Consider the following 18,114-nt stretch of genomic DNA (forward strand, 5'->3'; position numbering starts at 1 on the left):
GCTGGAAAAAAAAGTCTATTTTTAAAAAATTAAGTAGGTTTCTGGTCAAGACAGATTTATACTGCAGCCTGAAAAAAAACCCCAGGGCTTCCCTGGTGGCACAGTGGTTAAGAATCCGCCTGCCAATGAAGGGGACACAGGTTCGAGCCCTGGTCCGGGAAGATCCCACATGCCACCTTGTGCCTGTTCGCCACAACTACTGAGCCTGCGCTCTAGAGCCCGCGAGCCACAACTACTGAACCTGCGTGCTACAACTATAGAAGCCCATGCACCAGAGCTCATGCTCTGCAACAAGAGAAGACATCACAATGAGAAGCCCGCGCACCGCAACGAAGAGGAGCCCCCACTCACCGCAACTAGAAGAAAGCCCACGCGCAGCAATGAAGACCCAACACGGCCAAAGAAAACCCCAAAACTACAAAAAATATAGAAATACTTGTATTCAGGACACAGGACAGAAGGTAACAAAGAACAGCAATCTGTGAGAAATGGAAAACAAATGAGGCGAGCACTGATTACTGCACCTTACTGCACTGAGGGTTTCCACACTACAGCATATGGAGAGGAAGTAAGGCTGGGTCTGAGGTAAGAAGGTAAAGCTTAGAGTCTGAAGAGAAAAAAAGGAGCTAGAGTTCACAGGCCATAGTACCAAAGAGGAAAGAAATGCACAGAGAAAAGAAATGCACTGTGGAGATCTGCAGAGGAAACCTCTTGAGGATTCACCATAGCACTGATATGCAAATGCATGCAACGAAAATACCCAAGTCCAAGGAAAGAAACACCCCAACGGATTAGAGGAAACAATTCCTGCACTCACACAGGAACGGAAATAAACTATTATACTTTATATGAAGTGGTATAATATCACTTAAAGGTACTGATACATGATACAATATGGATGAACCCTGAAAACATTATACTAAGTGAGAGCAGCCAATCACAAACACCACATATGCATGACTCCACTTAGCCTAAATGCTCAGAATAGGAAAATCCATACAGACAAAAACTAAATCAGCTATTTCCCAGGGCTGGGTGATTGGAGGGAAATAAACATACTTTAAAAAAAAAAAAAAAGAATGGTACAAGTTAAAATGATGAATGGTATGTGAATTATATTGTAATAAAAACCATTTTTTAAAAACAGAAAAAAAAATCAAAATAAGACAGAAAATGAGGAAAAAGGACAAAGAACAGAAGGGACAAATAGGAAAAAATATCAAGATGACAGACTTAACCATTATCCATATTCACATTAAACATAATGTTCAAACCCCCTTCATTAAAAGGCAGAGATAGATTGGGTAAAAACAGAAAAAACAAACAAAAAAGCAAGTCCTAAGTATATGCTGCCTTCATAAAACAACTTAAACATAAAATACAAATGTGTTAAAAATAAAAAAGATTAAAAATATATTATCATTCTAGCACTAATCCAAAGAAAACGATATTACTATTAGACAAACAGATCTCAGAGCAAAGAATATTACCAGGGATAAAGAAAGTTATTACATAACGATACAGGAGAAAATTAATCAAGACATAAAAATCCCTAAAACATATGCACCTTAAAAATGTAGCATTGGGACTTCCCTGGTGGTGCAGTGGTTAAGAATCTGCCTGCCAATGCAGGAGACACGGGTTCAAGCCCTGGTCCAGGAAGATCCCACATGCGGCGGAGCAACTAAGCCCGTGCGCCACAACTACTGAGCCTGCGCTCTACAGCCCGCAAGCCATACCTCCTGAGCCCATGTGCCACAACTGCTGAAGCCTGCACACCTAGAGCCCATTCTCTGCAACAAGAGAGGTCACCGCAATGAGAAGCCCGTGTACCGCAGCGAAGAGTAGCCCCTGCTCACTGCAACTGGAGAGAGCCTGTGCGCAGCAATGAAGACCCAACGCAGCCAAATAAATAAAAATAAATAAATTTTTTAAAAAGTCACATTAAAATACATGAAGCAAAAATGAATAGAACTGCAAGAAAATATAGACAAACACACAGATATAGCCAGAGATTTAATATTTCATATCCCTTTCTCAATAACTAATAGAACAGAAAATCAGCTAAGTCATAGGAGACTTGAACACCACTATCAAGCAGCTTGATCTAATTGACATTTACAGAACATCCCCACAGACCATATTCTGAGCCATAAAAGAAGTCTCAATAAATGCAGAAGAATTCAAGTCATACCAAGTATGTTCTATCAAGATGATGAAATTAAATGGGAAATCAGTAACTGAAAACAATCTGGAAAATCCCCAAATATTCAAAAACTATACACTTCTAAGTAACTCTTGGGTCAAAGATGAAATCAAAAGCGAAATCAGAAAATATTTTGAACTGACTGCAATTAAAGACACAACAGAAGAGGGAGCGGTAAATACAAAGGTTCTGAGGGAGAAACATGCTGGAAACAGGCCAGTGTGACTGAAGCAGAATGAATGAAGGTGGCTATAAATACAGAGGTGAGGTGGTGGGGTAGGGGCTGGGGACATGAGCTGAGCAGGGCCTTCTAGGCCATTATATTACTCTGGGTGGGAATGAAGTCGCCACACGGTTATGCACGGAGGGGTGGCCTAATCGGACTGACGTGTTTAAAAGATCACTCTAGGTCCCATGAGGAGCACATCCTGTAGAGGAGCCAGGAGGAAAGCAGGAAGACCAGGAAGGAGGACAGCGCAGCAGTCCAGATGAGTGAGAGTTATGACTGTGACTTGGGTAAGGGCAGGAAGTTGTGAAAAATGACTATAGATATGGCATGTATTTTGAAGGAAGAGGTGGCTGGCTGAGGAAGATTTGCTGGCTGACTAGATGTTTGATTTGCAAAAAGAAGGGAGTCAAGGATGACTCCGGGTTTTCCACCTGAGGAAGTGGAAAACTGAGCTGCTGTTCACGGAGGTGGAAAGACTGACGGGGGGTGGGGGGCGCAGCCCCTAACAGGGTTCTCTCTCAATGCCCCTCTTTTATTCTTTTTTTATTTTTATTTTTATTTTTTTGCAGTACGCGGGCCTCTCACTCACTGTTGTGGCCTCTCCCGTTGCGGAGCGCAGGCTCCGGACGCGCAGGCTCAGCGGCCATGGCTCACGGGCCCAGCCGCTCCGCGGCACGTGGGATCTTCCCGGACCGGGACATGAACCCGTGTCCCCTGCGTCGGCAGGCGGACTCCCAACCACTGCGCCACCAGGGAGGCCCCACTGCCCCTCTTTTAATTCATCCTGCATACTGCCACAAGAGTCACCTGCCTAAACACCACTATAAGTAGATTTCTTTTCCATTGCCTTAACTACCTTGAAGAGTTGAACTACTTTCCCTAAAATGAAGAAACCAACAGGTGTTTGGGTTGGGGGGATCCATGAGGTACATGTGGGGAGGCTACTAACACTAGAGTAGCTAGAATGGTCCCCTCCTCATAGCCTTTTCTAATGGGGAAGAAGATGTGGCTGGCAACTACCCCAACATCACAGGTCTTTTTCTACTGTATAGTCCCCAAATTCCTGAGAACTTTAAAGGGTGGAATAATTATCATGATAAAAGAAGAAACATATTATGTACCTATTATATATGCCAGCCACTGCTATATACTTTAGATACATCATTTAAAACACTTTAAAGGCTCCACACTGTTATCAGGATAAAGCCCAAGTTCCCCAACATGGCTTAGAAGAGCCCTCCTAATCTGGCCCCAATTCATCTCTCCACTCTTGCCTCTTCTTCCCCACACTCCTGCTTTACTGAGCCACACATCTTAAGACGAGTCCTTTGTGAGTGCACTTCTTTCTGACCAGAATATCCTTCTCTCCTCCACAACCAGCTGGCTAATACCTACTCATCCTTGGGCTCTCGCACTATAATACTTCCCAAGGAACACATGTCTGGGTTAGGAGCACCCTTCCACAAAAATCTTGCCTTTCCTCATCCAAGTACTTCTCACAGTATATCGTATCATCTGCTTACTTGTCTGTTCCCACCTAGACTTAAGTTCACAAAGGCAGAGTCCATGTCGATCTTATTTCCCAGTATAGCCCCATCTTAGGTACTTGGCATATAAATGTTACTCGAGAAACATTTGCTTAAGGAATGATGTTAAGTTTAGGAGACTTAGAAATATGCTGATTTAGAGAGAAAATGACGAAGCTGAGAAAAATGAAAAGACATCCAAAAAGAGATGTTCTGCTCACGGCTGGAAAAATGGAGCTGAAGTTGGGTTGAGAAGAGTAGGCTAAGGATACTGAAAATGTAAGACAGGGTGAATACAGAGACTGGGAAAAACACTAAGCCAAGGATTGATATCTGGGGAAAAGAAAGATGAGAAACAAATAAAAAATAAAGGAGGAATCACTGAAAATGTAAGAAGAACAAAACAGTACAGTAATATAGAGGCTAAAGAAGACCACTTAAGAATGAAGACAGGAACAGGTGTCAAATGCTAAAGTGAAGTCAAGGAAGATCCAGATAGTTGCTCCATGAGCCATAAGGACCAGGTCTGTTTTACTCATCTAGGACATAATACAGTATCCAGCACACACAGAAAATTAATAAATATTTGTTGAATTAGGGAGTAAAGGACCACTTTTCAGCAGTTAACCTGTGGATGTGAAGGAGCCTACATTTTATCTGCTCAGGGATCTTGTCCTTAGATACTCACTAGTCAACACTTATTTTACTTTTAAAATTTAGATAAAACTTCTGCCTACTCCTTTGATTTAGTTCTAGTGTATTTTTTTTTTTAGTATTACTTATCTGTCCATACTTTTTTTTAAAAAATTAATTAATTAATTTATGTTTGGCTGTGTTGGGTCTCCGTTGCTGTGCGCGGGGTTTCTCTCTAGTTGCGGCGAGCGGGGGCTACTCTTCGTTACGGTGGGCGGGCTTCTCATTGCAGTGGCTTCTCTTGTTGCGGAGCACAGGCTCTAGGCGTGTGGGCTTCAGTTGTTGCAGCACACCGCCTCAGCAACTGTGGTGCACGGGCTTAGCTGCTCTGCGGCATGTGGGATCTTCCCAGACCAGGGCTCAAACCTATGTCCCCTGCACTGGCAGGCAGATTCTTAACCACTGCGTCACCAGGGAAGTCCCGTCCATACTTTTAAGCCTCTTATATCTCTTTTATTTTTTCCACTTAACTAGAACGTATCAGTACAGGGGGTTGTAGACTTGAGAGAGCGTCGATGAGAGAGCTGCTTATGCCTTAGAGTCTAATCAGCACTGCATACGCGTTGTTTCTCAAACCAGATCATCCCCACTGGTCCTGGAACCCTAACATTAAAAAGTAACCTATTTTAGGTAGCTTAAGCAGTGAAGAGATCAGATTCTCCTCACTAGAAAGTCATCAGACAAACCTGAAATCAATTTAAAAAAAACCCTGCCAACATAATAAATCATTTTAATAATAATTCAGAGTATGTATGAGAAGATTCACAGAACAATGACTGTGGCACAGATTATTAAGTCTGAGAAATTTACTGATGAAAAGAAGGTAACACTAGGTTCAAGAGAATACAGTCATCTTAGGATGAGATACACTTATAGATATCTGAAGGTAGTAGAAGGAAAGATAACAGGGGAGAAAGAAAGATGATTAATATCTGAGATAATGGATATGTGTATGGAAGGAGGCAACAGAGACAGGTGGTGAGTATGAGTTTAAAGAGAAGGGATATCGTGCCTGTGAGGGGAGTGGGGTGAATATGCTGGAGTGAAGACGAGAGCCAGGAAGAGCACTGCCTCAGATGGACTCCACATTTCAATAGGTCAAAGCAGAGTCTTGAACAATAAACGAGGGACATCAGAGAAGTTAAGGGCTTCAGAACACGGAATAATGTTTGGGATAGCGAAGGGAAGTATGCCTGGAGGGTAAAGCCCAGGGAGAGACTATGAATGAACAAACCTGAACGAATGCTGGCGCTGAGAGATACGCCATGTTTTGTAGGCTACAGCAACGATGATTAACTGTGTTAGCGTTCTATGAAGAAGACTCAAGAGTAAGTAACCACTTTTTTTCGGTTAACACTATAAACGAGAGGCGGGAAAAATGAATCTTCAGCTGAGAAACGTGCAACCTAATCGAGAGTGAGCGAACAACAGGGCAGTCCTGGCCACCCGGGTAACTCACCTGGTCATACCCGTAAGGCCTCTGCTGCGGGGGCTGGGGTGGCCCAGGCTGGGCTGGTCTGTAACCTCCATACTGCTGCCCTTGCCCCTGTGGGTAGTTAGGGTACTGAGGACCTGGACCACCCTGCGAAGGACCTGTAAAATAATCAGCACACACAAGAGCCCAGAAGAAAATACAGTAAGTCCCTAGAATTCCAGAAGCGGTTTAAGATTAGATGTTACCATATTCCCTTGCAGTCTGGTATCTGGGTTTTTCTCAAATGCGTTTTGAAATACATTCTGAAAGTTATAAGAAGTAAAAATACTGTTAAGGACACTACCATATACCAAGATGCTCTGATTCAGTATAACTATTGTGCTATGTGTTAGCCATTAAGATTTTATATGTCAAAATGAGTAAGAGACTCAGGAGTTGTAAAGCAGGTTAACTCCATGATGTTAAGGAAATTCATCTATACCTCTACTAGGAAGTTAACCAGTATAATCAGCAAGTGGTGAAAAGAAAAGGCAAGGAGCAGACTCAAATTGAAATACTGAAGTAATTTCTGAATAAAGTTTGGAAATCAGTGATAGTTACAGCTGTATAACTCTAAGACTTATACTTGCAATCACTAAAAGAATCACAAAGAATGATTTTACATGTAAATTCTAGATTTGCATTTGCAATCACCATAAGAAAGCTTTATGTTCTGCACTGACAAACTCATTATCACAATATTTGCAAACAGAAACTAAAGAAGACTTGAAAAGCCACAGGCTGTATGTGGAAAAAAACTGATTCAAAAGTTAGACTCTGCGTACCCATCACCTTTAATACTTAACCCATATAAATGAATGATTTCAACTTCCAGAGATGACAAGGGACTAATTTGGCTTGCCAAACAAATACGTCTATTTCATAAACTCTCCTCCTGTCTATTGTAAAGAATGCTTTATAAAGCATAAGCTGAAAAGCTTTGATACTTAAATGTTTTCTATCACAGCCATTCAAATCCTGTCATAAAAAACACTGCAGAGAAAGATGTCAAAGAGAACAAGAAATTTTCAAGCTTAAATTCCACCAGTCTATTATTTTGTTTATTTAGCTATTCATCCAATTATTAAAACTCTGTATTTTTTATTAGAAGCAAGTCTGACAGCTGAAACCTACAGATAAGCAAAATGGGAACGTCTCCTTTAGGGTGCTCAACGATGTCTGACAAAACAGCATTTAACTACCTAAGCCAAAATCACTAAATTTATTTTACTCTCTCTTTCCACTGAAAATAATATTTCTCTTAAATCAATAAACTTACCTGACTGATCCACATAATATTTGTTTTCATGCAAACACAATAAAAGCAGAATACTCTATTTATTCAATGTACAAATATTTAATGGTCATGAAATGGAAATGCCATTTGAGAGGAGCAAGAAAGTCCCTTTGTAAAGACAAGAAATACATGGAGTATTTCTAAAGTCATAGCTGGGATTTGGGAACCAGAACTGATCATTTTGGGGAAAATTCCTGACACCCAATACCTGGCTGAATTCCAGTGCTTCTGTTGAAGGTGCAAGAGAATTTCAGCCTGATCCTGGTTCTTAGATTTGCTATCACAGGTGGAAAGAGGTGCCCATAATAACAGCAGAGTTTAAAACAATGAATAAAAATAATAAGACATTACTAATGTTAAAAAAGAGGCCATGTTAGCAAGAGATGATGTCAGATTAAGCAGCTACTTCTCTTATCGTAGGAATCATATTTTCCTATATCTAAATTAGTTATTATAGAAGCCGAAAATTTAAGACTGAGATATCAGGTCTGTATTATTCCCCCCCCCCCCATCTAACAGTCAGATAGCCAACTAGTAGACATCATAGTGAGTATATAATAAGAAAAGATGGCTATACTTCTCCCAAAGTGTAAGATACATACCTGCAATAAATATACTCCTATGAATGTGTATACTGCTATTTTAACAGAGAATGACAAAGACATTTTCTTTACGCATTCCAAATAGATCTCACTTGTACACTAAAAGATCAATGTTACTTTTCATGGTAACAGTCATTAGTTTTAGAAACAAATTTGCCAAGCAGATTATGCAGATGTTGTTAATAATCACCCAACTCATCAGTTTTCCAAGCACATACAAAGCTATTGGCTGGTTGTAGATGCCAAATAGGTTTAAGAATTCATTAAGGATTTCATTTTGAGTGACTACATACCCTAGCTTTGGTCAATGAACCATCTCTAGTTTATGTTTCTTTTTAAATGGATTACTAGTTTAAGAACAACACTTTAAATATAAACACTCCAGTAACAAGCTAAGCTACAACTGTGAATTTTCAAAAATAATTCTTAGAAAAATAAACATTAAATATCCACTTCTGTATTATGAAAGAGTAATCATCACATCTTTTGGTGACAAGAATAAACTGCAGTAAGCCATTACCGTAGCCCTGCTGCTGTCCTGGGTAGCCCTGCTGCCCTGGGTACTGCTGCTGCTGGGCTGGATATCCCTGTTGGGGAGGTGGTCCTTGGTAAGCATCTTGCTGTTGGCCATACTGTGAATTCCCTACAGGATAATTGGAGAAGAGGAAAAAAAAAAAAAACTGAGAAGTTTGCTTAATTAACTTTTTTCCTCTAAGATGCATAGCCAACAACACAAGAACAAAATAAAATGCCATATTGATTTTTAAAAGTTAACAAAACAAAGAAAAAACTCAAACCAAACAGAAGGATTTCGGCCAAACAAACTGCAGTTAAAGCCAATTGTGCAAGGTTGAACTGCAGCATTTTCAGCGTCTCTGCCATACGAGCATTACATTTACTGGAACATCACAGTCATAAGATCATGACTATGCTAAATAAAATAAAAAAGACAAAATTAAAGACAGCTACAAGAGCACACACTAGCTACACAAGATCAGCAAGCTGTTTCCTAAAGGCACTAAACTTATATGTAAAATTATACATATGTAAACACACACAAGAAAAAAAAAATTGGATTGATGGATTTATGTTCAAATAGAAAATTTCCACTGAGGAAAAAATTATTTTTAAATGTTTTAGTCTTTTTATTGTTGTTAGAAATGGCAAGTCACGGTTATACATTTTAAATATTTGTAAGGAAATTATTTTGATTGTTCTAGGCTCCCTGCAACTTTCAAGACAGCCAGCAACTAGTATTCTACGAGAGCTTTGCGTGGGTAGAAGTTGTCTTATGCAAGAATTTTCGTTCCTGTAGGAGGGGATATATATGTGTATGTGTGTGAAGGTATATAGATACCTCCTTCGTAGTAATGTTGTGAGGAATCCTCATAAGGCCTATCGTAGCCTTGTTCAGGATACGACGGTTGCTGATAACCGTAATCATTATGACCTACATCAATTCGACAAGAGACAGGAAGAAACGTTAATGGCCACTGAGTGAAAACCCTAAATATATTTAAACTTTCAGATAAAATTGAAAAAAAGAAAAAGAAATGGAAATACATAAAAAATAATTTCAATTGCATTAGCCAAATATTTACCAAATGTGATTGTTTTCATATTGAGATAACGTGCAAATTTTTTTTAAAGCAAAAAACAGTTTTAGAAACATTACACTTAGTCTTAACTCTGATAATCCTCATCAAGGAGGGAAAAAAAAACTTTATCTTCAATTAAAAAAAAAAAAAGAGAATGAAAGCATTTAGGACTTTCACATGTAAATAACTTGAATTAAATTAGAACGAACAAAGGAAGCAATTATATTTTGTCAAACACCTGTTCTGCTGGTCGCCAATTCCACAGCATATGCTAAAACAATGCAAAATATAAAAGAGCTCCATAAGTTTTTTTCCCCTAAAAGAAACTGAAACAAATTTTTCACATTTTCTATTAACTTGCTTAAAGTATATGTATCTCAAAGTATTTTCAGATGCAAAAATATATTGCTTAATCCTGCCATTTTAGGAGCCTTTAGAAAATATTTCTAGAGTATCATAAACATACACCTTCATAAAATTAATACTGTGTTAAGTGCTAGAGTACACCTTTAATTTTAAGGCACGATAAATTTACACCTGCAAGATGACTAGACTTTTAATGAAATCAATACTCTAGTCCTTTTAACTAAGCTGCTCAAAGAAATCGCAGGAAGTAACTTTTCAGTTAGCTAAAATCTGAACTAAATTTTAGAAAAATACCTAATTAAGTAAGGAGGAATATAGTTATGAATAAATGTAATACTCATTGCTCTAGTATTCCAATGTTCCCAAACCACCTCATAAATATCTATATTATGGATTGGCAAACTATGGTCTGCAGTCTAAACACAGCCAGTGGCCTGTTTTTGTAAAGAAAGTTTCACTGGAATAGTCATATCCATTCATATTTTCTATAGCTGTTTTCATGCTACCACAAGAGTTCAGTAGTTTAGACTGCGACCACATGATATGCAAAGATGAAAATATTTATTTCCTGGCCCTTTACAGAAAAAAAGTTTGCCAACCCCTAATCTACATATTTATTGACATAGTATCTGAACATAATAACAAAATATCCAATGCTGTTTAAGAAAATTAATTGTTGTTATAAATGGAATAAATACTCTATGTAAATGTCAGACAAATATATTAATACACAGCTATGCAAAAATTTGATACCACTGAAATTTTAAAATTCCATTATGTAATAAAATGAATTATTTATAGCAACCTTAAAGTTCTGCTATTTACAAAAATAACATCTCTATTTTGAATAGAAAGTTCATATTTATAACAATATAAATTTCACATTTCAGGAAATACTCAGGACCAAAATAACAGTGTTAAATTCAACTCAATTACTTAAAATGTATTTTTAAAATTAAACAAAACAATCATTTATTTTCAGCAGACTTCCTAATATATAATATTTAACAACCTAGAGTTCATTTCTTTAAAATATCTATAGTCTATAAATGTAACTAAAGTTTTTCATTTAAAAAAAACTTAAATGTATGACTAATTCACTTTGTTATAAAGCAGAAACTAATAAAAAAAACTTAATATAATGTCTACATGTGAAAGGAAAAAGAAAAAACCCCCAACATTCTAAATAATTCAGGGCAAGTAAAACATTAAAAAAAATGTTGTTTTCTAACCAGAATTATCCATACATATCACTGCCACTAACAAACATAGATTTTGTGTGCAAAATTCTACAGGTGAGTGTTCTGCTTGTGTAAGCAGAATCTTTGCAGGAAAAAACCAACATCCCTATACCACTTATGCTTTATACATTGATAAAAAGGGGCGGACAAAATTATTTTTTAAATACACCAAATTATATCTTCTTGCTAAGCTTACATTAGCTTCTAGTCAAATGGTCCCAACACTTTAGCTTGAAGTTCTTAGTTTGCCCAGGTTTTCTGTTAAGCAGTTTACCTTAAATACATCAAGGGAGCTTAATATAAATGAAGATTTTGGCAAGTCCTTCCAAAACAAGAAAAATCTAACCACCTCTATTTGATCAATTGTATTTGTTTGTATTATTTTTTCTTCAACATTGTATCATAAAGTTTTCAAACATACAGGAAAACAAAGAACTGTATGATGAAAGCCTGCTTGTATGCTTGTATTACTACTAAGCACAGTACATCTTTTACTGACCACTTTTTCACAAGCCACCTTCCCACTAAAAAATAAACATACCATTAAACTAAATAACTAAAGTTAAAATCTGGTTTCCAAATGTCTTTCTATTCTACTAACTCTATTATAAACAGCTATATTATGGATATGATTCAGTCTCTAAAATCTTTCTCAAGTGCAAATGCTAATGTATATAAACATAGTTCTGTTCTTTGAGACATATGCAACATTAACGAACATGATGAAATTTGGAAGAATACTCAAAACTATATTCTCTTCGTATTTATACAATGCATAAGAGTAAACCAGTGGGTGAACTTTACGGTATATGAATTACCTCAATAAAGCTTTTATTTAAAAAAGTAAATCAGTAACACTTGCTTTGGTTCAAATGAACAATTCCAAATATAAAAGGATCCTCTTTTATATAAGAAAGGATTCCAATGACAGAACATGATTCCTGATGGTACTAATATGGAATAACCAAACAAAATATACTTTAAAATAGATTATAAACGAATGCTACCATTGATGCTTTATATTACTGAAGTGTTTCTAAATTTGGAAGAAACACATTGTTAGTTTCTTCATTCTGATTAGAATGTTTTGAGTAGCTACCCACATTAATACTGGGCAGGGATAGAAAATGGGAAAGTTAACATTAGGAGAGATTACCATCAGGGTAATATTGCTGGTTCATGCCTTCTGGAGGACCTTGTCCACCATGACTGTACTGGTCCCCATAATAGTCTTCCTGGCCTGAGTACTGCTGTGGTGGGCCTGAAAAACCACAACCAGTCAAGATGTAAATAATTTGTTCTCCAGGTCATTCAAAGGCTTTCCGTCTAATCTGGTGTTATGAGAGATGATTTCTGTAGATTCCCCTCCCATGCTTTGGCATTTCAGATACTTTTGACTATTCGTATACACACACATACATAAACACACAGCAACACCACACACCACATTTCACAAAAATTAATGTTAAGACCATACATGCAATATCAAACAATACCAACTCAAAAAAACAAACATTAACTTCCTAAAAAGAGATTCAAACTGGAAGAAAATTAATTTCCTTTTTATTTTGATATTAGAGCAGTTTGAAATAAATTACGGTTTGTTTCTGATCATATATTTAGTAACTTCTCAAAAATAAAACAGTATTTTCTGCTGTAAATTAGTAAGCTTTCGATATAAAATTTTGACGTAAACTTTTCCCAGAAAAGAATAAAAGAAAGCTATGAACCAGGAAGTTCATATCCACTTTCTGTGACCCTTTGTACCTACTATACTCACTACCTTTTAAGAAAAATAATAAAATATGATTTTTAAAAATCAAGAAACAAAAGCTCTGACTTTGCCTGTATGAAAAGTTCATTAAAATTTAAAGCCTTCTGACTACTGTTAAAAATTTTCCAAATGGAATCGTACCCTGTTGCGGTGGTCTATAGGGAGGAATCTGTCTCTGTGCCATCATATGATTGCCCTGGTTAACTTGACCCATCATTCCCATAGGTGGCTGCTGGCCTTGGTAATGCTGCCCACCTCCCTGCGGCATATTGTACTGTTGAGAAGGAGGCTGCTGGTGCATCATTGGACCTGAAAACAGACAAAACATTATGCACGTAATTTTTTGCATATAATTTTAACATCTTAAGAGAAATACAAAAATCTTTTATCATATAACCCCTAAACTATATAATCTATTGCAAGATAAACTGACATCAAGTAATAAAAACAAATCTTTGAACTACAGGTCACATGCCTAAAATAATCTGCAAACAAGGGAAAACAAGTAATCCATGGTAGCTGATTTGAATTCCACTGGAGGAATACTGTAACAATTTCTAAAAAAACAGAGTGGATACAATATATGAACATCCTGAATGTATATATTTTTTATTATGTACTATATAGTATTTATCTATGCAATCTTTCTAGGAAAGATAGAATCCTTATGCTACATAAGAACATATGCCAAAACAAAGTAAACCACAAAATCACACAGCAAATCAGTAGTCGAACTAACGGAAAGAAATCTAATTTCAGTGTATCCTTTTTTTTTTCCCTTTTTCAATGCCCAGTCATTATATAATGGTAGACAGGGAAACTACAAACACATTTATGAATATACTCCTTATATTGGTGGAATTTCATAAACAATTTTAAAACAAAAATTTAAGGGTCTTCTTTCCTTTTTCCAACTTTAAGATTTATAAACTAAAAAGGTTTTCCTGAAAGCAAAAGACTATACAATGCTTCTTAATAAGCTCTAACACACACATACACAATCAAAAACACCTAGGCAGAGAAGTACAATAAGCCATAGACTTAGAAATCAGAACTATGCGGTTTCCAAAGTGAGTAATATCGAGGTAGCCCAACTACCACTGCTATAGTATCACATTGGCAACAGTAAAAATATATCACATGATATAATGAACAATGGCCATAAAGTTCCGTGTTGTCATGTAAACATGTAAGCAGCTCTTCAGAGGTTCACCAGGCTAAGTTATGGTATGGGAAGCTCATCATTCTACCATTATAACCATTACTGTCTGAGAAGTATGTATGAGTCATCCCCCAGTTTACTGCCTAAAGAGCTACATACTCCCCCCCTTTACTGACTTGAGGAAAACTTAAGAAGAAAGTACAAAAGGCAAAGAACTAGAAAACTTTTACAGGCAAAACTGCCCAGATGAGCCAAAAGCTCATTATTTATATAAAAATTCAAAACAAAACATGCCCACCTCTTTAAATATGTTGCTGACCTACAATAGCAGCAACAATGTAAGCAGAAGGAACTCCCTCCTTTCCAGTTTGAAGAACTGGTTATCTAAAGAAGTATTTTACCAGAGCTAACTCTTTTTCTCCTACTTGCCTTCTTCTGTTCTTCTACTTCTTTTCAAATTCCTTTTTCCTTCTAATTTTGTCATAAATATAAACCTTTCAAAGGTTACTCTGGGACTTGTTTTTTTCAACAATAAACTCTTAATAGTAGGGATAAGGTGGCTCAGTGGAGAGTGGAGGGGAAGAGAACTTGAAACAGAATGCACTTAACACTACCAGACACGCTTTCACATTTATTTAATGTAAATCACTAACAACTACCAAAGGTAAGGATACTAATTTTCAAGTTTTTAGCCAAAGAATCCAAAGATCAAGATCATATAAGCTAATAGATATCAACTGGGAATCAGGCATAACTCAAGTTTGATTTCAAAAGCACATTTATTCTACTGTTCTTCACTGTCTCTACTGAAGCTATAGCAAATTCAGTAGTTCAGAAACAAATTATGCAATTTAAAAAGTTCCAAAACACTAACTACTTTAACTGAGGTTAAAATTTTTAAAATGCATTTTGTATATAATAAAGTACTGAATACTAGCATTCATAATATAGTAGGCAGCATGATTGGCCATTTATAGAATTCATTTTTAGTAAATGAAGGTTTTGCCTTGTCTTTCTTCTCCATCACTGATTAAAGACCTCTTGTCTTAACAGAAGATAACTATAAAATTAAAGCATATAATATGCACTGGAAGCAAAATTAAAAATAAAGGAGAAAGAAAGCAAAAACACAATAGCTGGGGGAAAATCCCAAAGGATACAATAACAACAAAATTCCAAGCTCTGCTGTAAAGGAGAAAAGTAATTCTAGTTTAAGCCCTAGATAGAAAAGACCATGCCACTTGTGCTTTATCTTTGGGGAGAGTCAGAACTTCCAATCCCAAAGAGCTCAATTACCACCCTTCTTTTTATTCTCTGTCACTTCTCTCCCTCTAAGGATCCCTGACATCATTCAAGATCAAGCCTAAAACGGCAGAGAATGGAGGAGGAGAGCATTGCTAAAGCATGGTACTTTTCATGTTTTCCCTTGAAGCCTTATCCATTAAAAAAAAATTACGACTTCAATTCTGATTGTTTAGGAAGCATATTATTTTTCTTATGATAATGAAATATGCTACATTGGCAAATAAATGTATGTTATCTCTTGAGATACTAATGGAAATAAGAGAGCTAAATCTCAAAAGGTTACCCCCAAAATAAGTTCTAAAAATTTGTGCTACAGAGTGAAGATTATAAAATAAGTCTATTAAAATCATTTTCTACAAACACTGACCTCACACATTACTGTATGCTTAAAGATTACTCTTTATCTTTTACATAAATCATTCTGATGCTAAGATGAACTAAAAAGTGTGATACCAAGATCCTACTAATGTCTTAATTATAATATGCTTTTGTAAAAGTGTTTTAAAAGGACATGTAACAAATGTACATCACCAAATTATTTCTTTCCATTTTGAGCTTCACACCCTAACAGATATTCTATGGAAACAATGTCCTGTATCTTAAACACATGTGAAATATTCCCAATTCACCGTATTTTACATTACTGGAATTCTTTGCTCCAGTGAGACAGTTAATACTTAGTTTTGTCTCAAGTTACTTGTTCAAAAAGAAGAATTTTTTTAAGACTCAACTATAAAGATAACAATAAGCTTTGCACAGCAACAGAGACCCAACGCAGCCAAAAATAAAATAAAATAAATTAATTAAAAAAATAAGCTTCAAATAATCTGTGAAGAATTCAGAACTATATAATTTTTAAAATTCTATATACATATAATATATACATACATGCATATATATTCATATATTGAGATGCAAACCAATACACTAAAACTCTGTAAATCATACCATTAATCTACAAATTATTTTAAGTGAAGGTTAAATATGACAGCTAACAGTTAATGAGCACTTATTACAGGCCAGGCATTAAGCTAAGAGCTTTTTTTTCTTGTTGCAGAGCACGGGCTCTAGGTGCACGGGCTTCAGTAGTTGTGGCACATGGGCTCAGTAGTTGTGGCGCACAGGCCTAGTTGCTCCGCGGCATGTGGGATCCTCCCGGACCAGGGTTTGAACCCATGTCCCCTACATTGGCAGGCGGATCCTTAACCACTGTGCCACCAGGGAGGCCCAAGCTAAGAGCTTTATGTCTATTATTTATCCTCCTCAAACCCTATGAAACATGTAGTATTGTTATCAACTTCACTTTACAAGTAAGAAAATTTAAGGCATACAAGCATTAAGAACCTTACCTAAAGTTGTATAGCTAGGAAACGGTGGTGAGAACTCTAAAGCCATGCTCTTAACCATTATGTGTACCTCTTCTTCGAAGTCAAATCATACTTCTCCCATGTAATATCTCCCAGGAAAACAGTTCTATGTAACATCATCACTCTAATAATAAAATCCTAGAATACAAGAAGTTTCTTCACTTCATCTATTATCTCTGTTATAGTGACCACGAAACTGCGTAGATAATACCTACTCCAAGCCTATTTTCTTGTTCATATTTCATCATCTACTGCTCACATTTTACTACTTGTTCCTTAACCATTCAGTCTCAAACTAAACCACTTACAGCTCTCATTTGAATGTATTACTAATGGTTTATTTGCAAGAAAAAAAACCCCTGTATTCCAGTAAATTCAATTAGCTCACCTACCTATTAAATAGCCACTTAAAGCGAATAGGATTCTTTACTTATCAAAAACGTACATCTGTCCTCATCAAGAGTTTTAAGCAGTTCATAATAAGACATTTAGATATAACACCAAGGATAAAAGAACATGAGCCAAGTAACTAAGAAAATCCCAGCAGCTTAGTAAAGTCACTGTTAACTAGTACAAACTTAGCTGAATTTCCTAGAAGCCAATGAAGAAATAGAACCATGATAGATTTTATCTAGTAAAAAGAACAGTTCATTAAGAGATACAAACTTTTCATAACATGAAGTTTTTAGAGAAATCTCATGGAAGTATTAAAAAGTACTGAAACATAATAGTATCAATCAATAACTTTTGTTATTGTTAGTTTCTTCAGTAGCACAGACAATCCTTACATGTACTTCCTTACAGTAATTATTTCTTAAGGCTGTGATTTTCAACTGTGGGTGATTTTGTCCCCAGGGGACATTCAGTAAAGTTTGGAGCCATTTTTGGTCGTCGCAACTGGTGTGGGGGGTTGCTACTGTCACCTAGTGGGTACAGGACAGAAATACTGCTAAATATCTCACGATGCACAGGACAGGCCCCAACAACAAAAAATTATGCAGCTCAAAATGTCAATAGTGCTGAGTTAAGAAGTCCTGGATTCTCAAGGGCATAATTCTAAATCACAGGCATCTCTACAAACTAGTCTGAGAATTAGATTATGTATTCAGTTTTCTGGTGATTGAAAATTGGAAAAGGGATGTATTGTGGCTTCATAAATCCAGCAAAGTAAAAAGCTAGGCAATTTCTTAGCCAACTTCTCTTAATAGTTTCAACTATACTATACAATATTAATTCAAAAACAAAGTCACTGTTAAACATCTATTGTAGAATGA

At 36.5% G+C, this 18,114-nt stretch overlaps 1 protein-coding gene across 3 annotated transcripts in view; it reads right to left on the reverse strand.

Annotated features, from left to right (window-relative positions):
• SS18 (SS18 subunit of BAF chromatin remodeling complex) overlaps window positions 1-18,114 on the reverse strand; it is a 76,238-nt gene that overhangs the window by 7,840 nt on the left and 50,284 nt on the right. Inside the window, exons 6-10 of one of the 3 annotated variants that reach the window (XM_060118131.1) lie at window positions 13,148-13,315; window positions 12,389-12,493; window positions 9,385-9,477; window positions 8,548-8,670; window positions 6,114-6,247 (exon numbers count right to left, since the gene is read on the reverse strand). In XM_060118131.1, coding sequence (XP_059974114.1) covers window positions 6,114-6,247; window positions 8,548-8,670; window positions 9,385-9,477; window positions 12,389-12,493; window positions 13,148-13,315 — 623 coding nt within the window. The remainder of the gene's footprint in view (window positions 1-6,113; window positions 6,248-8,547; window positions 8,671-9,384; window positions 9,478-12,388; window positions 12,494-13,147; window positions 13,316-18,114) is intronic. The other 2 variants (XM_060118132.1, XM_060118130.1) reach the window with 2 other exon arrangements.

This window comes from Mesoplodon densirostris, chromosome 15 (genome assembly GCF_025265405.1).
Source record: "Mesoplodon densirostris isolate mMesDen1 chromosome 15, mMesDen1 primary haplotype, whole genome shotgun sequence".
Taxonomy (NCBI): Eukaryota; Metazoa; Chordata; class Mammalia; order Artiodactyla; family Ziphiidae; genus Mesoplodon; species Mesoplodon densirostris.